Below are 23,521 nucleotides of genomic sequence, written 5' to 3'. Positions count from 1 at the left end.
GAGAGAGAGAGAGAGAGAGAGAGAGAGAGAGAGAGAGAGAGAGAGAGAGAGAGAGAGAGAGAGAGAGAGAGAGGCGCACTCAGGACGCAAACAGTCCTCCTTTAGTCCCTCCAGCCACGCATACACTGGCAGAGCCGCCGCTGTCTGCTGTGGGTAGTACAGTACATGTAGCTGCCCAGGATTCTCAAACTACTCCATTAAAGTCTGGGATCTGAGAACAAGAGGGACCCGCGAAGAGGAGAACAGACGGCATTTGTTTGGTGATTTTCTGACTGTGTTGGCAGAGGACAGAGATGATGGGGAACAAACTCTGGATTGCTCTTTGTGCGCTGCTCCTCATTAATGTGGGATCCGCTGATCATGGTAGGTAGCATTTTGTTTTTGTTTATTCCATGTTTTTGGATTGTTTGGATTAGAGTACATCTCTAATTTGTGGTAAAATTGTTATATGGTTTGCTGTAACACCCCTCACACCAGCCCTGTTTCCATCACTTCAAAGGACATTACATTGACTCACATTAATTTCCTGTTAACTTAACCTTAAACCAAGTCTTCACCCTTTAATTTAATGATTTACATTATGGGGACTTGCTTTTTGTTCCCATTAGGGAGGTAAGACCCCATAATGTGACTGTGTGAACAGATTTATGTCCCCACTACATGTGTAATAAAAGTACAGATGCTCTAGACACCTGTGGTGACAGAGCTAAAGTGAATTTACACTACAACAAAAAGTCTACATTGTTTCTCCTTGTTACACCATAAAGAAAACAGCTGAGCGTGAACAGTCGGGTTCCTCTTGTGTGTTTTCTTTCAACCTCCCTTAAGATCAGAGTTGGATGTGCTCTCGCCCACCTCCAGCCAAACCATGCCTCAGTTTCATACTCTGCTCATTTTTTTTTTTCAAATCACAGTTTTATTTAGACATTCCTTTCTAAACTGAAGCCTCTGCTGTTTGCTTAAACCGCCTCTCACTTTATCTTTCACATCATTTCCCTCCCTCCCCCTCCTCTTCCTCTTTCTGCATGCATAACAGTAAAACATCCTGTATTTCACACTGATGTTACTCACCTTCCGCTTTCTCTGCTACCTGTTTCAATCTCCTTCCTCCTCTTCCTCCTCCTCCTCCTACCTTTCTCTCTCTTTTTTATTCCATCAGTACCTCTCACATAAAAGCGAAATGAGACTATTGACATTTGAAAAGATTTTATTGGGTAGAACTGTCCCATCAGCTCCTCAAGATGAAATTCAAATGAATAGAAAACAGCACGTCTCCACTGGAGGACATTTACTGGCTGTAAATGAGCCGGGAAGTACATTGTGATAAATGACACCTCTAACTATGTGCAGCAGCACACTGTCATTTCACTGGCTTCATACTAATTGGCTTGCCTCTTTAGTACAGTATGTAGACTTTATGGTCAGATTTCAAAGCAGTGCCATGGTAACAGATGCAGTTTTTATTGTGACCAGACTTTAAACAGTATGTTGACTCTATTTACCTGTATGTGCATTTAACATACAGTCCAGAGGCAAAATTAGGATGCTAGTCAGGTTGAATTTTTTGACTTATATTCAAATATGAAGTAACTGTCTCATTTCTGTTGTGAAGGCTCGTGGCTGCAAGGAAAGGCAGAGATGGCAGTTAATTAACTTTCCCCACATCTATTCAAGTCTTCTGTTTTTGTCCAGAAAAATAAATCACACTGAGCCTCTCTCAGCAATGAAAACTTAAAAATATCCAATCTATCTCCGTTGTTACTTGTTATTCTGTCAAAAGCCTTTTTTGTTTCACATTTACTCTACTCTTGGCAGATGCTTTTGTCCAAAGTGACGTACAAATGAGGAGTAGCTCAGCTGGCCTTCTTTCTGACTAAACAATTAAATTTTTTTTGCTCCTCTGGAAACACGACTTATTTAACTGCACATGTAACCCACACAAAACTAATTAAACAAAGTTATCAAACACAAAATATGAAATATAGACCAACTAATAAGCATCATAATAGCCTAATTCAATTAACAGACCTATGCAATAACATACATATAATAACAAACTTAACTAAATTATTAATCTTAGATTATCTTCTTAAACTTAGAGTCAAAGGTGATGTCTTTAAATGTCTTATTTGACTGATAAATCCCATAGCTGATCTGTACTATAATAAATGACAAAGAAAAGCATTAAATCATAACATTTGAAAAGCTGAAATCAGCAAATCTTTTAGCATATTTGCTTTAAAAAAATGACTAAATAGTTGCAGATGAATTTTCTGTCCATCAACTAATCAATTAATTGAGTAAGTGTTGCAGCTCTCAGGCAGTATAATAATATATATGGGGACGGAAAAGAAGATGACAGGCTAGAGACGTGACGTGCGGTTTGAAGTTATGAACCAGTTAGCAGTAAACACCTGAAATAAGTGCAGATGAAAAGGCCACAGAAAACATGCTGCTTCACTTTTCAGTTTCTGGACTGTTTCACTTTCACATGATGGGAAAATCCGCTCAAATATATCTGTACTCACTCTCAGTCAAAAATCACCACAATCATTACATTTGCATGTGTGTGTGTGGATGTTATGTATGTATGCACTTTCTTTTCTATTATTTCCTTACTTTATTTATCCCTTTATTTGGTTTCCACGTTTCTGTAATCTTATATTCCATAAAATCAAGGCATATCTTTTGTATGGTTTGTTGAATTACAATAAAAATCACCACAATTACACACTGAGAAAACTGTGGTTAGGGGTGTTTAACAGCCGCAGTTAGATGGGTTTCACACATAAGGTATTACTGACAGACACTTCTAGCACTCAGTGTGGAAGCAGACATCTGCTCACACAGAAACGGTTGGCTGTTCCTCTCAACGGCAGGGTCAAGAAGTGAGCAAGAGCTATTTCCCCAGGTACATGCTGCGCTGGCCTGAAAAATTGTGAGTAAGACCCTGTAATATCTGGAGACAGGAGTGTGTGCAATACTGGAAACAGTAGCTCTCTGTATAAATCCACTCTGCACACACACACACACACACACACAGACACACACATATATACAAAAACAGACTCCAGCATTTGACCTAAGCAGCTCTAATAGAGCTCAAGCGAGGGAACAAGGCCAGTATTATACAGCCGAGCACCTCTGTCTATTTATGTGTCTGTTTTCGTATCATTTAGAGTTCAAACAGGTCTCTCTCTCTCTCTATCTGTGTCTCTCTTTCTCTCACTGTGTGCACTGATGAACTGTGTGAGTGATTATGGAGGTAATGAAAGGCATCATGGCAGTGTGTTACTGAACGGTAATGACATTACATTACATTAGTGCTCTGGTCTTCATCAAAGGGAAGTAGGTAGAAACAGAAATGAAGACTTGTACAATAGTGCTAAAGAGATCCAGAGCAGGGGAAAGAGAGAGAGAACGAGAGAGATTGAAGGTCTTCATTAAAATGATACTACTTCAAAGACCCGAAATTACTGACGTCTCATGTGGGCTGTAAGAGTCCTTTTCCATTTTATGTTGTACTCTGAAATTATGTTTTACAGTAAGGTGTTGTGTTTCATTGTAATTCTCAGTATCCATTAAATTGTTCCCAACCTGGTGAGTTCATGCAAGATAAAATTGAGGAGTTCTGGTATTATTAAGATGGGAAATAAGAAGAAAAGTACATTTTTTCTACATAAATTTATGTTTTCTAATGACCTTTCTCCTCCAACTTTTGCTTTTTTTCCTTTTTTTTTTTTTTGCAGTACTAGATAGTTTTAACTCCTATAGGCCTCCAGGGATTGTGGGTAGATTTTGCTTCACTTTTAACGGTACATTTAGCTCCCAGTATGGTAAAAACATCTGGATTAGGAAAGTTAATATGACATGTGATCTTCTTTCCTAACAACAATTATAAAGCTACACTTAAGCAAGACACTAAACCCTAATGTTTGATACGACATGACTGCGGTTGTACTGAGCATGAATTTATTAAAGAGCTGCACTGATGTGCTGGAAAAAAATACACACAGTCAGATACATTTCCCTGGATAAATAATATATGTGTATACATTTGCCAGTTTTAATAATTGTTGTTTGGATGAACACCGACCTGTGTTGACTGATATGCATCTAATTAATTCTGATGGTTTTGGGGTGTGTACACCGACTGTTGCCTTGAGTTTACTTGGAAAAATGAGAAAATAAGTTGTTAATGACTCTGAAGACATCACCAGGAATTGACCATAATTATCCAAATTTGGCTCTGTCCTCCCCTTATCAGATGACGGCCACACTGGTGCCCCCCCCACCTCAAGGAGTCCTACAGTTGCTGAGGTCATGCCCAGTGCCCCAGCTGCAGACTCTCTACCTGCTTCCAGCCTCAACCAGACCAGTCATGCTACTGCTGCATCATCTGCACTAAATAGCTCCGACACAAATGCAAGATCTAATGGCAACGCAACTACAAATGGAGAAACCCCCTCTGTGAGACCCCAGCCAAAGAATTATAATGGTACTTATTCCTACTCCTGTGTTAATTGCAATTAAGAGAACATAAACGTTGGGCTTATTGTTTTTGTGTGCCTGAGGTTTTCAAGTGGGGAAGTTTTGTCACACTTCAGAAGAATTCAGTAGGAAACCCAGCAGCAGGCGGCTCAGAGTTTAGGATCTATATTTAGCAAAGTCTTTATCTCTGTTCCCCGTGTCCAGAAGTGGAGCACAGAGTAAGTAGACTCACTGTGACTGGGTTAAAGTGTTGACAGTCATGTCACAAACACAGGCAGAGACAGAAACCTCAGACTAACCAAAAAAAAAAGAAAAAGGAAACAGAAACGGAATAATAACACGTCAGAGATGGTGCAAGACAACAGTTGAGGAGGCAAGGTAATCTGGTGGGAGAGCAACGGTGAAACATACATGAGAAAAGTTAGCTCAGAGAAGATTCAGATGGTGTTGACAAGAAGAGAGAAGTGATTAAATGCAGTGTGACTTTTCACAAGGGGTTGAGAAAGGTAGAAGTGAAATACTCCCCCCCCCCCCCCGACAAACTCTCTCTCACGCATACTGATGATCACACATCACACTTATAAACATTTTCACAGGCTAGCACACATTTTTAGGCACTTGAAGTTTATATTAGACTACCGTTTGCATATATACAACTGAAAGTGTCGATATCTCAGTGGTATCTAGTCATGCAGACACAGTTTTGGTTTTATATACGATATATTTGTCTCTTAGTTTTCTTCCTTCTCTTAAACACACTGAAGGTTTATGGATTTTTCTGTGGAGCTCACAGCACTGAAAGAATTATACTTAACCAGACTAAGAGTTGACAAACATGCTTGCACCTCAGTTAGGCTGCACTTAGTCACAGCTGATGATGGCATTGAAAAAAAGTGAAGGGATCACCAAGAGAAGAAAGTAGGAATTTAAAAGAAAATTTAAGACCAGCAACCAACTAGTAAAAACTAATAAGATGTTAATTAAAACCATTAAAAAATTGAGAATAAAATAAAACAAAATAATAATTAAGATTAGCAATTGACCAGTAAAAAAAACAATAAGACACATGAGTTAAAAAGCATTTTTTTAAAAAAAGTAGGAATAAAATAAAATAACAATTAAGACCAGAAAAACCAGACTACTGAATGCCAATCCATCTGAAAGTTGTTGAGATATTTCCGTCTGGACCAAAAACTGACCGACAGCGAGACCGACATTGCCAACCCTAGAGCCATGCCATTAGGGTGGCTAAAAATAAACAGCAACATCTGTTTCCAGAGAAAATGTCCATGTTACTGATAACCCACAGAACACAGACTCAACAGTTTTCGTTGGGACTATTTCTTTGGTGGAAAGAGGATCCAGTGAATTGAAAAAGTAAAAGTCTTTGTCTATTGGGGTTCAAGGAATTAATAAAACCAAAACTATCTGCATGGTTAGATAGAATTCGAGAGGAATAAGTAAATATGTTCCATTTGTAATTTTAGTGAAGTGACCCTTTAATGCTTCACATTCTCCTGCCAGGCACTTCAACACATGCTGATTATGCACAGAGCCCAGTAGAATTACAGTATTTTGACAATAACACTCTCTTTTTCTGTCTGTAGACACGGAGGCTCCTGTCCCGGAGAAAAATAAGAACCTGACAGATCACACAACATCACAGCCTCCAAGTCCCCATTCTGAGAGCCACATTCCCACCTCTCACGTTCCCCCTACCTCCACTGCTGCCATCCCCGCACACACAACTCACACTGTCCCTGCAAACACATCAACCACCACACCGCCCTCAAACACGACACACCACCCTGCAGGCCTACTTCCTGACTCCATTACATCAAGCCAGCCTGCTCACCCCAAAACACACTCACCCACCTCCTCCCCAACACCTAAATCTGCCATTACGACTACCAACAACCACTCCACTTCAACACCGAGCACCAGCTCCTCCCAAAAGCCCCCCAATTCTCAGCCACCGACGCTCACACCACAACCAAACACTTCGCAGTCTGACAGGCCTCTTTCGGTCAGTGAAATCCACCCCAAGACTACCATCACCACGCCAACCAGCATCTCTGCCCAGACCAAAGGCCATGCAGACAACCCATCCCAGCTCAACGTTGGGGGTGACAGTAAGTGCATAATATCTTTCTGTGTTGGTGTATAAATTTGTTGTGGACTATTCACTGCCTGGATATTAACAGAGCTGAAGTGAATCAGCTTAACAACAAAGGCGATGCTGTTCTTTGTTTTTCAAGCACAAGACAGCCCTTGCTTCTGCACACACAGACACAAACACACACCACGCGTCCCCCGTCTACATCTTCTACAAGTACTGTCACCACCAACCACTCCACAATCATGGCTCTGTTTTGGAGAGGGACAGAGGCAGTCATGGGACTCTGGCCTCGAGCGTCGTTTCTCTGTTTTTCTTCGTTCCTCTGACTCGCTCCCTCTATGTCTGACTTCTAAATTACAGTATACGTTTCTGTATCTATTCTGTGCATGAACAAAATGTAGATATATTTTGTATTTTCCAAATTGAGAGATCTTTTTCCAGGATGTCTTCTCAGTTGACCAGCCTGCTTTGACTACGGTTCAAATACAAAATCCTCTCACTCTGTGCGGTTTTATTAGGCCACGCTTGGCACTTCGCCTCTTTCCATTAGCTTAAGGAACAGGGAGCATTCACTGCTCTGTGGTTGTTGTTACTTTTTGATGAGAGGATATAAAATACAGCTAAGTTTACAAAACAGTCTTCCATAGCAACATCCATATACAGAAATACACTCCAGAAAAAAAAAAAAAAAACGCAGACACAAACTCCCCCTGCACAGAAATATACAAACACAGAGAGACATCAACATAGAAAGGTCAAGAGTTATGACGTCTCTAGTTATTAAACAGCACTCTCAAAGAAAACGGAAACATACTGTACGGTATGCACATACAATATAAACTGCTTACTTATGATAACAAGAAAAAAAAATCTTTTTGGTGCTATATAAATAAAGTTACTTGTTCAACTGTGAGCTCAAGTACAGGCAAGGTTAACATCATCATCCTGTGTTTGACATTTCTGTCCTGAGCTACATGATGAATGCTGTAGTGTCTATATTTAGTTCCAGTCACAGCTTTAAACAACCATTTAAGAAACTGGGATTCTGCTGTTTGCACCATGTTAGGTCAGATTTAAATCCACAGTTAACTACGCGTTGCCAGCTTGTTTAGTTGGGGTACAGCTTGTTTCAGGAGAAATGTGTGTGTTTTTGTTCCAGCGACGATGGCCCATGAGTCTCCCACATTAGACCCCCTCCTGGCTGGCCTGGTGTCAGCCTTCATCATCACTGCTGTCATCATCACTCTGCTCCTCTTCCTAAAGCTGCGACGGAGAGACAACAGACCAGAGTTCCGCAGGCTGCAGGACCTACCAATGGTGAGCATCTCTATCAACACCTTCAGTGCAGTCGCAGTGCAAGTAGACATCAGACATCTTTAAGCACAGAAGTGAGGTAGACTGTTATAACTTCACCAGAACTCATCTGGCATGACTGCAGAGTTCCTTCTACAAACCAAACCACTGACACTTAATAACGCAGCATTTATAAAGGGTTTATAAGTTTTAACCACTGACTGTTAATAAATAATTTACTAATACTTTATAGATCAGTTATAAGCCATTAATAAGAACAGTTTTTGGGTCCAGCAGGATCCTTGCTTTGTGTGTCTCTTTAATGCATCAGGAAGACTGCTTTAATGTGCTGTTTGACCCTTAACCTTCTGGAAAACAGCAACAGAGCATCCACAACAACTGCAGACTCAATGGATTATTATGCAAATGTTTATAATTACAAATGAGTATTTTTTTTCTGTTGACAGTGAGAAACCTGCAATCCTTTATTGATGACTTATTAAAACTTGTAAACTTGATCGCTTATTAGAAATTTAGACACTAGATTTTATTAATGACTTGACTATTGATAAGATTTGAATGCTTGATTTAATCAACCATTCATAGAGCCATTACTACAATTTATCACGGTTTATAAAGGGTGACTTATTATAGAGCGGTACCATAAAGTCAATAGTATTGTTTGAAGATAGAGCAAGTGTGCTTGTGTAGATTTTGTAAACATAAGCTCTAATTTTTCCTGTGTAGGACGATATGATGGAGGACACACCATTGTCCATGTACAGCTACTGATGGAGGCATGACTGAACTTCTGGCGCTCAAATACTCTCTACTAATCCAGGCTCTCGCCACAACGGTCGGACCTGGTCTCTCTTCCTTAATCTGCACCAAACAGAGAGAATCCTGGGTAGGTGTAAGCAAATTTCTGGGTTGCTTTAATTTATCCAGACGATGGAGATGTAGGAAAAGACATGACAGAAGCTGCAATGGACAATGAAGACATCGCCCACATCAGGGTCCCTTTGGCAAACGTCTATTTTGGTGTTTGTAATTACAAATTGAGCCAGTGCCTCTGTTCATTACTGTGCCCTTAATATTTTTCAGCCCATCTTTAGGGGTTTGGGGTTGTATAATATATTTTGATTTCCCAAGAGTTGAGAAGGGTAAAGCAGGACGCAACATCATTAGTCGTACCCATCACTTGGATGGTTCACACCTGGACACAGATTCAGCCTGTCCTGCCAGACTCTTACCTGAGCGCACTGGTCTAATTTCCCTTTATCAGTTAATGTTGTAAAGTCTGGCAGAAAAGACGTCTTGTAGTATGACGGCGAGGCCAGAAAAGTGAAATGAACATAGCAAACGGCCTGATTATAGTGTTAATGAGGTTGCACTTTAGTTTTTCAAAAATGGAAAAAAAATGGACGAATATTTTTTTGTGTATGAGAAAATTTGAGTTTTGTGTTTGTACATAAGTGCAGGCGTAGCTGTGTGTGCGTTTGTAAGTGTATGTGCAGGTGTGTGAGTCTGTTAAAGGTGCATGTATGGTTTTTTGGAGGCATGGCAGGGGTTATTTAAGAGTTAGTTGTTTTTTTTCTGTGTTGAAGGTTCTGCTGTTCTTAGACCTGAGCTTGACATGTGCAGTGTGATTTTTTTCTTTGTTTGTTTCTTTCCTGGGGTCTTCAGTCCAGGAGAGAGTGCCTTACACATTTTTATTCCTACCAACTAGGTCAACCAGTCGTTCCCAGTACTGTGTGTGACTCAAATTTAAGTGCACACTGAGTGCCAGGTAGCTGCTCTGACTTGCCTGTGTTTGAAGACTAGCCTTGAGCGTGTTCACCATGAGGCACTCATTCAAACCATGACAGTTGCAGAAATTGGCCAGTGGCTTTTCCACACAATGTTAGCATTGTCCTGTGCATTGTAAATACTACTGATGATTGCACCATACAAAGACAACGTTACTAAACTCTTCATCTTATCTGCTGCTTCAGCATTCACCAGACACAAACATATTGAAAATGTTACATGGACTGACCTGACAGCACCTTGTTCTCAGTAGGCAAGTTCACAAATATTCCATTGATTATACTGCTTATCAGCCTCGCTGTATATTTGCTTTGCAAATGTGCAGGAAATGTGAGTGCAAGTGAGACACATACAGGACAACAGAACAATCCACATCAATACAAAACATATATTGCTCTTTATTTGGAAATGAGCCTATGTAGCAACACATCAAGATGGCTACTGATTTAATAAGCCACCTGGATAATAAAGCTCATGAATTGGAGCTAATACTTGAGTTTGATATTGAACAACTACAGATGAGTGACGAATTAAAGGAAAAATCAACAAAGTGTCTTAGTAAGGTGTTGAGCTATCATGAACCTTCAGAGGACATGTCTCAGTAACGCTACTAGAGATAAACATCATTCTTCCAAAAGATTTTTGTTGTTTTGATGATGGTGGTCAAACTGATGTGCTCAGTTGGATTGAGATCTAATCACTGTGAAGGCTTTCAGTGAACGCTTGTTTTTCCTTGTCACCCATCTGTACATCCAGTTCTAATCTAAATTATACATCAGAGATTACTGATATTAGTGTTAACAATGATCTGTGATGTCCTGGATTTGTCCCTTGCTTTAAGTGTCAAAAGTGTCCTGATGCATACTGAGGCTTTGTTGCCAGATGTGGATTATGAACTGTTGGTGTTTTATGATTAAAGGTATTTTGAAATCAATCTCATTTGCATTTCCTGATTCCTATCTAAAACATGCTCTACAGAGTGTTTGCTGTAATCTTGACCTCAGCACCAACAGACTAAAGTGCAATGAGAGTACATCGCTGATCTATAAAAGGAACCACAGAAAGTCAATCTCCTCTGTTAACTTTTACACAAACTTTTATTGCTGAGACAACACACAAAATATTTGCTTTACAGACCTTCAAGTGAAACAGTGCATTGCTTTACTGCAGCACCACTGCTAATACTTGGCAAATGCAATAAAACTGCAATAGAAAGGTCTGATTCATCCGCCATTATCTGGCCACAGTAACAAACAGATGAGCCTTTTTTATTAAATGTCTCTTTAACCACAATATTAACTACATAAAGAGAGCATGTCAGAGGAGGTTTGTGAAAATACTGTTGTGCACTACTGTGCCATTTAATGTTTTCTAGAGGGTCTTTTATTGACTAGTGAGACAATCCATCTTGTTAGACATGCTGCATAATGTCTGTGCTCACTGCACACCTAACCTGCCCATCAGCTCCCCCGTGGCTCTGCACTGCGGTCTGGGATCCTCGATGAGGGTGGGGGGTGTCTGGATGCTGAAATATTTAACAGCTTGACACTAAGCCTGGCACAGTGTGACTCATGTCAGACATGACAGCATAAAAGGACTCTTGACTGTCTTCACTGAGCTGTGTGTATGGAGATCACAGAGGAGCTGGAGTGTGTGTAGGTGCCTTGACAGTGTTTATGGCTTTTGATTCCTCTTTGCCCTCACTTCAGCTGCAATGGCAGGAATCAAAATCCATCAGTCATCAGATTCTTACTGGATTGAAGAGTGCATCAGGAAGAAAACCCCATTAAATATCCATTACTCTGCTACACAGAAGAGTGTAGCATTTCATATATTGATCACCATGATCACCAGGTAAAACGTACTGTGAACCTTTATACCAGTGATCAAAGCGTATTAAAGTGCAATTTCAAGTTAGAATTCAATTTGTTTGTTGTATAATAAATAAATTCATTTTAAAATACCAACTTAAAGCATATAATCACACTATGGGCTCTGTTTCTGCAAATCAGTGTTGCACTCTGCAGAGCACCGTGATCAGTGGCGTCTTCTTATGGATCCCACTGTGGTTATGGGTAGAGCTGAAAGTCCTGCCAGATTCTTTCCCAACCCTTAACCACAGCAAACCTTTACCTAACTGTAACAATTTCTCATCATAACAAAGCTAAACATAACTATTTTAATCTTGTGCCTAAATCTAAACCTTGTGGTTTAGCGGGCCAATCACAGTGCCTCTGCCCGTAACTTTGGTTGGACCCATAATTTATTGTCAGTGGTGCGCATCACAGAGGGTGTGGCAACAATTAAAGCATTATACCCTTGGCAACGACTGACTTTCAGAATTTTGTAGTTAAAGGTTTAGGCCCAGTCAAGTAATGCTACTTTGCTGGTACAAAGCCCAACCATCATGAAAAGAGTTGTTTTCTCAATGAGAAGCTCTCACAAAGCATCTGAGTTCTTTAAAGAGCTGCCTGTCTCCTCAGTTTGTTCCCAGGATCCTATCAGTCTGTACATGCGGAGACAGTTACAGCAGATTATTTAGAGAGAATTTGCCGCTATCACAGTTTTCCACGGTTTGTATCGTCCTTACAGTCGTCATCCTCTAGCAGATAACACTAATGTGACTGAAGGGGAAAACAATGCTTTGATGAATAGTGTTTCAGACAAAGAGACCAGTTTGTATTTGCTGAATCCTTTGGTGGTTTGTTTCAGCACAGTGTGGTAGGAGGGCGTTGGATGCGTCACACAGGACTAGAGGGTTTAAACCACGACTAGACAAGTGATTAAAAGTCAATTAAAAAGTTATTAACCTGATAGTCTAACAATGCAATCTGTCCCTAACACTTCTGTTATTCTCACAAATAATTGTTTAAGAACAGCATTTGAGAATTTCCCATGCTGAGAGATTTCATATTCAAGCAGGTCTGGCAAGCAACAGTAATAACATCAACTAGGAAGACTTAATTACTTGTTATTATTTTATGTGCCAAAGTCTGCTGCTAATGCCATTCTTTGTTTCCTTTCTCTTTCCCTTGGGAACACAAAGGAAATAAGTCATGTGGCTGTTGGTGTTCTCCTGACTATTTCTTTTTTTTTTTTAATTTTAGTTTTCACAACAGGGCTGTAACTCTAAAATGCATGGATCAAATCAAACTAAAATAATACATTACAGTATTAATAATAATAATGATACTGTAATAAATGGATTACAGTAATAATACATCTCAGGTGGTGTATTATAGGAGCCGAAAGAAATGTTGTTTGACTCCTTCCCAAGTTAAATGACAGAACTTCACCTTATAAAAAGATCAGAGGTCATTAAAACTCAGGTCAGATCCTAAATCTGGGTTCAAATCTTCATCAAGGAGATCATCACCAACATCATCATCATCGTCCTCATCCTCCTCCTGATCAGTTCCGGGACCAGCAAACTCGCTCCGTCTTGACTGAACACTCAGACGTACTCGAGGCTTCTGATGAAGAGCTAGCAGAGGTGAAGAACAGAGAAGAGGCAGTTTAAGTGTGTGTGTGTGTGTGTGTGTGTGTGTGTGTGTGTGTGTGTGTGTGTGTGTGTGTGTGTGTGTGTGAGTGATTGAGTGCCTTTTTGCTGTATTACCATGTGGGATTACTGTAGGCTAGATGACACTCGAATGTTTTCCCATAACAACTGTGAACTGGTATGAGTCTGTGTGTGTGTGTGTGTGTGTGTGTGTGTGTGGAAACAATCGTCAAATTAGCCTTGCTTTGTGGGCCCAAAACACTCTGGGAAACATTTAGAGCTCAGATTGTAATCTCTTCCGGGAACATCAACTTTCTGTTACAGCTAGTCTCAGGGGTGAGCAGTGCATGCATGCACTCACACACACACAGGGTACTAAATTTCCCAAGAAACGATCAGCTTTGCAGAGACTGTTTGAGAGGAAATGAGAGCTTTACTGCTTAATCTGTAGGCGGAGGCACATAGTAGGACTACAAACGTGCTCACAATGGCGCTGTACATCTCTAGATTACATTCTTTATTTTCCTTTTCTTGACTTTCTTTCATTATGTCTCTTTTTACACTTCTTCCCTGTCTTCATCGTAGAACTTCCTTGTGTCATATATTTAAAGGAACAGTTTGGCATTTTGGGAAGTATGTTTATTCTCTTTCTTGCCCCGAGTTAGATGTGAATTTCAATCTCACTCTCATGTCAGCTAGCTTGTTAGAAGGTACAAAATTTGCTTAGCAGCACCTCTAAAGCTCAATAATTAACACATTAAATCTTGTTTGTTTAATTCATAGAAAAACTGATCTGAAAAGTGGAGTCTTATCATCACCATGATGTTGCCAGGCAACCATTTGAGACTCCAGGACAGATATGAGAGTAGCAGTGAAAGTCTCATCTACCTCCCGGCGAGAATGCGAATGAGAGTATTTCCCCAAAATGTCAAACTATTCCATTAAACTATGTCCTGATTTGGCAAACACAGAGGAGTGCTCCCTGCATCGAGTCAGATCTACTGGGATGAATCAGAGCGAAGGCTGAGCCAGATGTGTGGGGGAGGGAAGAAGAGGGGAAATACATGTCCCATCTTGCAATAACCGTCATCAGTGTTTGCCCATCTGGTGCCCTGCGTAACGTTCTCATGTGATCCAATTGTCAGAACGTGTCGCTGGTGGAGTACATGGAGATGGACAGAAGGCTTGTGAAAAAGATCAAATGAAAACACGTGGCATTGATGACTCAGCATTCTGTACTACACGCTGTACCTGTAGGTACACCAGACAACCATGTTTGGTCTCATTTTTCACAAAGAAAACATTGGTCCTCACTTGTGTCTTTGTCTTCCAGCCATGACAGATCATCTGAGCTGACCTCAGCCAGGCTTGGGGTTGGGCTAAAGTCTTCAGAGTCGGAGTCCTGCTCTGCCTCTTCTACTCTGACCCCTCTTCTATGGTTGCGAGGGAGTGGGAGAGGTGATGCAACTGGACCAAATGGGAAAACAAAAAGTGGTTAAATAGTTCAATTACACTGTGCATGGGTGTATGTGTGAGAGCAACAAAAGGACAGTGACTTGCCTGATGCATGTGCCGACAGCAAAGGTGTTGGAGCACCTTCTCGTAGAATTAGCCTCCTGACCTCGTCCTTCAGTTCCGACACAGTTGCTCTGTTATAAGAGATTAATTGCAACATACAGTATAAGTACAAAACCCCAGACGCGCACATAGATGCACACGCTCACACATGTACCTGATCTGGCGAACCTCTTGCTGTGTTTGAGAATACTGAGAGACGGTCTTGGCCAGATCAGTGCTGTGAGTTCTGTAGCTGCCTGTCAGCTCCTCTAGTGTCTGAGCAAAGCACACAAAAGGAAAGTATAAGGATCTGAAAGAAAACAAACCACACATTCACTAGCAAACACAACCTGCGTGATACAATGTGTTTACCTTGCAGCTGCGTTCGTACTGTCTCCTGGTCTCTCTGGCCTCTGCCTGCTGGAGGAACACGTCCTCCTCCTGTCTCCCTGTTATGGGGCAAAGAGAGAGCAGATGTTGTGAGCAAGACTGTGCTTGCCTTTGCTTCACAGGCCAGCAATGAGCTTAGGACATGTGCAGTCCCGCAGAATCAATGTGAGGGTATGGGGTGTGTGAGTGTGTGTGTGTGTATGTGACTTACTTAGCCGTGCTTTCAGTTGGTCCACCTCTCTCCGCAGGTGTTCCAGCTCTTCTCGGCGGAGCTTTGAGCTGAAACTATGAAAAGAAAGAAAAGTGGAGACAAAACTCTTGTGGTTTCTTTTCTTTCACACCTGTCCTCTGCAAAATAAAAAAAATGACACCCACACACCACAAACTCTTTTTGAATTCTTCCTCAGGTGTAAACATTTCCATGTCAATCATGAGCTGGACCTATCGTCAGTTTAGTCTGCAGTTCCCCCCCCCTCTACAGCTCCACCCCTAATGCACCTCTCCTCCAGGTTGCCTAGCGACGTGGCTCTGGTGATGTGTCCCCGCAGACTGCTCAGCTCACGTCCAACCTCTCTCCTCCACTGCTCCATCCTCATCTCTGCTCCTGGACTTTGTCCCCTCCTTGACTCGTCCCTCTCTCTTTCCCTCTCCCTCAGCTCTTCACGCAACCTGTGAACCTCCTCTGGAAGAGAAGAGAGGTTATCATGAGGACAGGATATTCTCTCCTTTACAAGCCTTGTGGATAAATCCGAATAATTTATTAATGTCTTTAATTATAAATGAGTATATTTTGCTTTTTCAGGCAGAGGGGTGGGTAGTGAGAGGAGAAAGCACAGGAGAGAAAGCTTATGTGTGATGTCAACTTAGGACAGTGGTGAGGCAGCATTTTTATACATCAATATATTATTGTACAACGCATTTATAATTATTCATTTGGCAGACACGTACAAATGAAGCACAATCCAAGCCACAGTAGCTCAAGGATGGAATTAAGTATGACATCTTGGCATAATTAATGTAAATAAATGAGACCATGGCCGAGAAACTTGGTAGCACCTACAGTATTTCTTGCTAGTGGTGCTGTTAGTGCTGATGGTTCACAAAATTGAGACCACATTTCCTGTAAATCCTCTTGCTTCCTGTTGCAGTGAGGATTCCGCTGCTGGCTCCATTCTCCAACCTCTCCCCTGAGAGAAGCTAATGTGAAGCTCAAACTATAAAGTTATCATAGTGGAACTGCACCAGAGTTTATTTAATGAAGACTAAAAATGGAGGCATATTTCCTGTTTTGAGCCATAAAGCAATGCCCGTGTGTGCCATTTAAACAGAAATGTATGATCCCGCCCGACATACATATAATGCCAAGTGGAGGCTGGAATAGTCTGCCAGACCTCTCAATGAGGGATTTGTTTGTTTACTGTGATTAAACTAATCAATCAAATTATTTATATACAGTAGAGTTTAAAGAAAGCAGCCAAGTGAAGCATCAAGTGGGGTAATATGGGATCTCTTTTGTGATTTTGTTAGTAGCCTTGCTAAAGAGTTTTGTATGAGGTGAAGGCAAGAAAAGTTGTAATGATTTATTTATGCTAAAATCTAACTTGAGTGTCTCTGGCTGTTGTTTGTTTTTCATATGTGACCTGTTGACTTACTCTGGGTTGACTACATTAAACAGTTTTGACTCTGATAAGAATTCTTTTCTTCTAAGGAACAATAACAGGAATCAGGTGTTGCTGTATTTGTGTGAGGATAACATGACCCAGTATAAACTGAGTTAAGTAGTTATTATACAGCTGGTTACCTTGCAGAGTCTGGATGTGACATTGTTGAGACTGTCTCTCCCTTTCTGTGTCATGGAGTTTCCGGGTGAGAGACTCAATTGCCTTGAAAAAAATTAGAGGAAGAAATTCTTTCACTTTTGAAGTAACAACAATGTAATGAATTAGATAAACGCACCTACTGTTTTATCTCACTGTTAAACAAACAATCACACACCTGGCTCTGTATCTGGAGTTGCGACTGGATTGTAGCTAGGTCTGCCCACTGCACACCAGGACTAGGAGATGGGGAAGGCTGCCGGAGAAGGGGGGCTCGAGGAGGAAGAGCAGGAGGGTCTAAATCTGAATCATGAACTCTCTCCCTTATTGGAAACAGATCTGGAGAGGAAAGGGCATGAGAGGGAGGAGGGGAAGTGTGCACAAAAGTCTAAAATCAAATTAATTCAAACCACTGTCACTCCTGGCGTGATCTGCACTTTGCTGTGAAGTCTGGCAGGGTGGAAGTTACACACACGCTTTCATTAATAGGTAATTTCCCCTTTTTACTCATACACAGAAATATAAAGTGATTCGCTGACCTTCTCCTCCTTTGGAGAATTTCCCTGGTGAGGTCAGTCTCTCCTGTGGACACATAAAAGACTTTGAAATTCATTGGGTATTCCCAGACTCTCACAATCAGTATGCCTCTGTAAGCTGAACTGAATCACCCTATTCAAAGTTTTGTGGAGCATTACTGCCATCTACTGATGGCTCCAATAATGACAATTTACAACTGACCACAACACCACAGTGAGCTCACTTATGCTGTATACTCCTTACACTGATGTAAACCTGAGGCAAATGCCTTAAAGGGAAATTCCAGTATTTGTCAACTTGGACCTTATTTTCCCATCATTTTGGGTTTCAGTTACTAATCAGGACAAAAATAGTTAAATACTGGACAAATTACAGAACTTTTTGTCCCCATTACACCCAAAACGATGGGAAAATAGGGTCCAGGTTGAAATATACCGGAATTTCCCTTTAATATAGGGACCCACACTTTATCAAATAGGGTGTATATTTCATCTACAAGACTTATAAAGGAGAAGAAGGTTATTTGAATCTACTCACCCTCATTTTAGCCACGCTGCCATCTGCTACTGAGAGGATAGAGCTCAGCTGATTGTCCCAGTTCATGTCTGAGTTGAACTAGAGAGGAAAGCATCAAGTGATCACCATCATCTCATCAGCATTAGTGATAATTCTTGATCCTGGGTGCACATAGTTCATGCAAGTGTTTTGTGACCTGACAGTGATGGTGCATCAAAAAATCCACTGCAGGATAGTGATACAGTAACTTTAGAAGTGTTTTGTGGCAGGTCGGTGAGGGAACAACCCAGTTAAGATCTCTGACACTTAGTGAGAGATTAAATTACAGCAACCCTGGATCTTTATTTGCATGTTTGTGGTGACGCTTTATCAGCTGCTACTTAGGAAAATGTAGCTGAGGAGCCAGAATATGGAAACAGTTTGATCATTGATCATTAATTGACTCCCACACTCGTGGGGAATTTACAGCATCTGTCTCCAGCTCCCAGCAGTGACTACAGAGCTGAAGTGGAGGCGACACAGGACGTTGCTCAAGGACAGCAGAGTAGACGCTTACTGACAAAGGCATAGCAAAGTGCACGCTTAACACGTCAAGATAACTTCAACGAGGCATAGTAGACGTTAAATAGCATATGTTAGCGCAATGCTAACCCAAGCTAATTTCAGTTAGCAGCAGTTTTATGACGACTTTTGTCTCTCAGCGTTCATAACGTTACTGTCTTGGCTGGCAGAAAATAAAGATTCACGGCCTCAAAGATACTTAATGGTGTCTGCTTTTGCTAATAGCTTACAACTTCTCCCTTGAAAAAAGGAATTTATAATGTAAAAAGAGAATAGAGGTATATACGTTTGTGCTAGCTGGCTAATCAAGCTACTCACAGAAAACCTTGCGATCCACTTTTAAATCCAGGAGCCCATAACAGCAACGTGATTACGTAAGACGTAGCCGCACGGTTAGTCTGGTAGTTGTAGTTTTTTAGTTACTCTTACGTTTCATTCACAAAATTTCAGTAATAGTCAGTTGAATACATCCTCAATACACTGTATGGTATATTCTATTATAGACAGTCGTTTAGACAGAATAAATTATTGCAGAAACCAAAAGAGTCTAGCTTAGTCTGTTAATTTGTAGCCAAAGAACACCATATCCCACAATTCAAAGCTCAGCGTTGACATGCAAGAATGGCGGCGTCCTCTGACAATGTGGGAAGTGTAACAGGACTGCTGGAGAACTGTGTATCAAAGCATGGATTTGAAGTTTATCCTCTAAAGGTATTGTGGCTCGTTTTTCTTTTTAATGAGTAATAACAGAAAGGACTACAAAACGTGAACAATGAACTGCCGCTCAATGCATCCACATCCACATGTTTGCCTGCCAGCTAGAACTGAGAAGTTAGGAATGCATGTTTTGTATTGTTTTATATATATTAATGAATCACTTTTCCTTTCTTGCTGCACTGTTTGCTACTGCCTCGGAGCCTCTCTGACACTCTGTCCCAACATGTTCACAGATTGGTTGGTACAACTCTGTGTTGCCTGCCTCTCTGCGTCTGGTTTATCCAGATGACTGCCTGGCTGTGGTGGTGCTCAGCACTCCTGACATGTTTGAACAAGCCTTCCTGCCCTTCATGCAGGAGAGAGGCTACCAGAGAATGTGTGACCCCATAGACCAGTGTGTCAAACACTATGTCTCCTCTGCTGTCTCACAGGTGAGGTGTGTGTGTGTGTTTGTGTGTGTGTGTGTGTGTGTGTGTGTGTGTGTGTGTGTGTTGTATATTAATATATTGAATATTAATTTATTTGCCTCCTTACACTGGTTACATGTGGTGCACAGTTGTGTGCTATATAAATAAAGGTTATTATTATTGTTATTGCTGTTGTTATTACTATTATATTATGGTACAGTACTTTTTCTGGAAATTAAAGTGAAATGTAATTTCAAATGACTTGATGGGAGTCTAGTTATTTTTTCATATCAGTCTTACATGGTGCATATTCTTTTTTGTAATGATATTTTTATTGATGAGATGCAGGCAAAACATACTTAAACAGTGCATATATAAATAAAGAAGTGCATCTTATTCTGTATTCAACATTTTTCAACAATAAAAATAAAAACAAAATAAGAAAAGAAGGAGTAACAACAACACAAAAAACAGTAATGCTCAATAAAATCAAACTATGAATATTTCTTTTGAAGTAACAATGTCTATGGTGCATATTCATAAATATACTTTTAAATTATGAATTATTTTTGTAATTACTAAAACTACTAGACAAACAACCTACAGCAGGTAGTACTTTTACTGGGTTTACTGGGTCTTGGAAGATAATGTCATTTGTGTAGTCTGTAGTTTTACTTAATGGGCTTTTAGAGGTGACTGGGTGCATATATATATATATATATATGCACCCAGTCACCTCTAAAAGCCCATTAAGTAAAACTACAGACTACACAAATGACATTATGTTCCATATATATCATCATCTTCCATATATATATATATATATATATATATATATATACTCACAGCAGGAACAGGCTCAATAGTATATTTTTGTCCCAGGACTCCACAGTTGGTCAATCCAGCCATGATACCACGGTATAAAATATACAGCAAACACATTTTAAGTATCTCATGGTTTATATTATCATATCACCCAATTATAGCTGGAGATGGGAATGCAACTATTATTTTCATGATTAGTTTGTGACACCTAAATATTTCCCTCTCCTCTCTCTTCCCTGCAGTGTTTTCCAGGACAGAAGGTGGATGTGAGGTATGACTACGAGCTGCTGCCCAGCAGGAAGCCGAAGTTCTTGGCGCAGACTGCTGCTCATGTGTCTGGAGCAGCTTTCTACTACCAGCAATCTGATGTCACAGACCATCCCTGGGGTCAAAAGGTAATGCTTTTCATTCCTGAGGAATTCAACTGGTTGCTTTTTTATTTAACTTCAGCAGTTGTGGTAGTTAATTGCAGTGCAACTTTTCCCTTCTTGTCTCCTCACCTGACTTTTGTCTCTGTTGGCCTGCAGAAGATGTTGGGAGTGTGTGTGCATCCGAGGTTTGGAGGCTGGTTTGCCATCAGAGCCCTGCTGGTGTTTGAAGGTGTGACGGTGGGCTCCGAGCTGGTGCAGCCTGTTCCTCCTGACTGTGTGCCTTCTAGAGAGGGCAGGATAAAACTGCTGGAGGCTTTCAACCTTCACTGGCAGGTACAGGACCTCAGCACTGTTAGTCATAATACCTGTGGCACACTCACAATAAATGGAGACCTGGGGAAACCAAACTGTTTCATGTCAAAGACCTCCAGACACATGGCCTTTAGATAAGAGACCCCCATCGGCTGGAGGTTTTGTTGGGCTCCCCTCTGAGAAGATTTCAGTTGTGTGTACTGTAGGTGGTGAGATGAGAATAAAGAGTGAGAACTGTGTCGTCATACAGTCGCTTAAACGAGGACATAACATGATGCTGTACAGGATGTACATTCATTCCCTTTATTTAAACAAAAACTGATTTAAAAATAATTGTTGTCATTATTTAATTAAATATGATCAATCACAGTTAATCAAAGAAATGTTGTGTTTGTTGGCAAATTGACAGTGATAATCTGACAGCCATAAAATATATAAACTATATATTTATTAGAATTTAGATAGTTGTAGACAACATGTATTGGTTCATTTTTACCAAAGTTTAATTTCTGTTTGTTAGTAACAGTTTTATAGTTTTTATATTATTTTAGTTACTGTAGTAATGGTTCTGACCATATTATGTCAAATCAGTGTCATTAAAGCTGCTTTCTGATTTGCATCATCAGGACCGGAGCTACAGAGACATCATCCGTCCAGTCCAGACCTACTCTCAGAAACAGATAGACTACTTTTCCACTCCACCCGCCCAGCGGTTGGCTTTGCTCAGGACTTGGGGTTTCCTGCCGAGGGACGACGATCAACCTGATCACAGCTCTGACACACAGACGCAGATGAACGGACATGGCTGAAAGACAGAGGACAGCTGCAACGTGGAAGTATTGCTCATCCTCTCTGAGCACCGACCTCCGCTGCTTTGTCAGACTTTAAATTTAAATTTGATTGGACCTTGATTGACTCGCTGAACTGAGGCCCAAGATGGGATGTTAATTTAAGCTCATACGGTTATGGTGAAAGCTTTTTATGGCATGTGGGATACTTTTCAAGGACTCTCATGTGAACAGTTGCTGCTGTATGGCTGCAATGTGACAATGTTTCTGAATAAGTTAACACAACTTTAAAATACTATATTTTATTTGCCTGAATAATAGGCAGCTCCTTTCACTGTTACACCTTCCTGAATATACTCATATGTACTGTATGAATTTATTAGTACAGTACAGCTATTGCAGCTGAATGCAACTCTTGTTTGAGTGAAATTTTTTTTAAAAAATGACCCAAATTTCAGTTGTATTTGAGAGTACCAGTACTCCTCCTGTTGTTGGAGAGTGGAGGATTGATGGTATTGAACTGGACATTTGAGGATGTATGTATGTCTCTCCAACAATATGCACTCTACAAGCACCTCAAAACAAACAGATAGTACTCTGCCCTCCTTAACAAAGCAGAGGATTTGTTCAGTATTTGTTTTTTTTTCCATCATGCCCTTCAATATTGTGAAGAAGAATGCACTTTATATACTCTTATTTGCTCTTATCCTACCATAAAACATAGACTGTAGATGTTTAAATTGTAACAGGAATTCATATTCATACTCATACTCAATATCAACATAAGGTGCTTCAAAAAGGCCAGTCTCACCAGCCTGCAGCCTGCTCAATTTGTGATCTGTATCTTTAAGTACCGGTATGTGATCACAAAGAGAACTATTTGATTTAATAGTGAAGTTGTAAAAATAATAAAGAACTGTATCACTCGGTTTAATTTAATTTAACAGATGACAAACTCTGCCAAATAATATTCCCAGCCTAAATACAAAAATGTAGCATATAAACAAAATGAGGGAATCAATGACCACTAAGCCAAAGAAGAAACCTTTAAAGGATTGGTTCAGCAAAACACAAAAAAAGTTATGTTCTCATTTTATCCATGCAGATAGTTTTGGTTTTTAGATCTTCATCTGCCTCCACTCTGATACCCCGATACAAAGAAGGTGAATGGAATTTAATTTGTTGTGCTCACAGCATTGAAGGCAAGACGAGTTTATTTGTGTAGCACATTTATTTCAACAAGGCAATTCAAAGTGCTTTACATAAAACATTAAAAACATTAAGACAAAGTGCAAAAGAAATATGTTATAGAAGGACATTCAAGTACAATTTAAAAACAGTTATTAAAGAGTTAAGAGAATAGAAAATGAAAATAAGCTAAAATAGAATAAGACATATATAAGATATATAAAATATGAGAATAAAAGTTACATTGTAGTGCAAGAAATGAATCAAAAGCCTCAAATTGGATTTAATAAAAGGCAGCAGCAAACAGAAAAGTCTTCAGCCTTG

The 23,521-nt window shown here is 40.3% G+C and overlaps 3 protein-coding genes across 8 annotated transcripts; 2 read left to right on the top strand and 1 right to left on the bottom strand.

Annotated features, from left to right (window-relative positions):
- Nucleotides 1–21: 21 nt before the first annotated feature.
- Nucleotides 22–10,646, top strand: LOC121900339 (extensin-like). Its single transcript, XM_042416595.1, has 5 exons — nt 22–363; nt 4,268–4,498; nt 6,099–6,623; nt 7,770–7,927; nt 8,651–10,646. Exons 1-5 carry the CDS (start codon nt 294–296, stop codon nt 8,693–8,695), a joined length of 1,029 nt encoding a protein of 342 aa, XP_042272529.1. The 5' UTR covers nt 22–293; the 3' UTR covers nt 8,696–10,646.
- Nucleotides 10,647–10,790: 144 nt separating this feature from the next.
- Nucleotides 10,791–18,988, bottom strand: LOC121900338 (golgin subfamily A member 8C). Of its 5 annotated transcripts, none has more exons than XM_042416591.1 (12): nt 18,908–18,988; nt 18,050–18,127; nt 17,515–17,557; nt 17,154–17,314; nt 16,960–17,041; nt 15,657–15,840; nt 15,370–15,443; nt 15,141–15,217; nt 14,944–15,044; nt 14,772–14,860; nt 14,526–14,678; nt 10,791–13,196 (listed from the first exon to the last, which is right to left on the bottom strand). In XM_042416591.1, exons 2-12 carry the CDS (start codon nt 18,113–18,115, stop codon nt 13,021–13,023), a joined length of 1,206 nt encoding a protein of 401 aa, XP_042272525.1. In that variant the 5' UTR covers nt 18,116–18,127; nt 18,908–18,988; the 3' UTR covers nt 10,791–13,020. The 5 variants fall into 5 exon arrangements, with proteins under 5 accessions (XP_042272525.1, XP_042272528.1, XP_042272524.1 ...); XM_042416594.1 differs by lacking the exon at nt 18,908–18,988 and adding an exon at nt 18,876–18,900; XM_042416590.1 differs by lacking the exon at nt 18,908–18,988 and adding an exon at nt 18,225–18,898.
- Nucleotides 18,989–19,125: 137 nt separating this feature from the next.
- mmachc (metabolism of cobalamin associated C) lies at nt 19,126–22,948 on the top strand. 2 transcript variants are annotated; one of them, XM_042416597.1, is made up of 5 exons: nt 19,126–19,300; nt 19,540–19,737; nt 20,781–20,933; nt 21,069–21,242; nt 21,848–22,948. In XM_042416597.1, the coding sequence occupies exons 1-5, from the start codon at nt 19,211–19,213 to the stop codon at nt 22,028–22,030; spliced, it is 798 nt and encodes a 265-aa protein (XP_042272531.1). In that variant the 5' UTR covers nt 19,126–19,210; the 3' UTR covers nt 22,031–22,948. The 2 variants fall into 2 exon arrangements, with proteins under 2 accessions (XP_042272531.1, XP_042272530.1); XM_042416596.1 differs by having other exon boundaries at nt 21,066–21,242.
- The last annotated feature ends 573 nt before the right edge of the window (nt 22,949–23,521 follow it).

This window comes from Thunnus maccoyii, chromosome 7 (assembly GCF_910596095.1).
Source record: "Thunnus maccoyii chromosome 7, fThuMac1.1, whole genome shotgun sequence".
Classification (NCBI taxonomy): domain Eukaryota; kingdom Metazoa; phylum Chordata; class Actinopteri; order Scombriformes; family Scombridae; genus Thunnus; species Thunnus maccoyii.
Note: the sequence above shows the minus strand (reverse complement) of the source record. Positions and strands in the feature narration are given on the sequence as shown.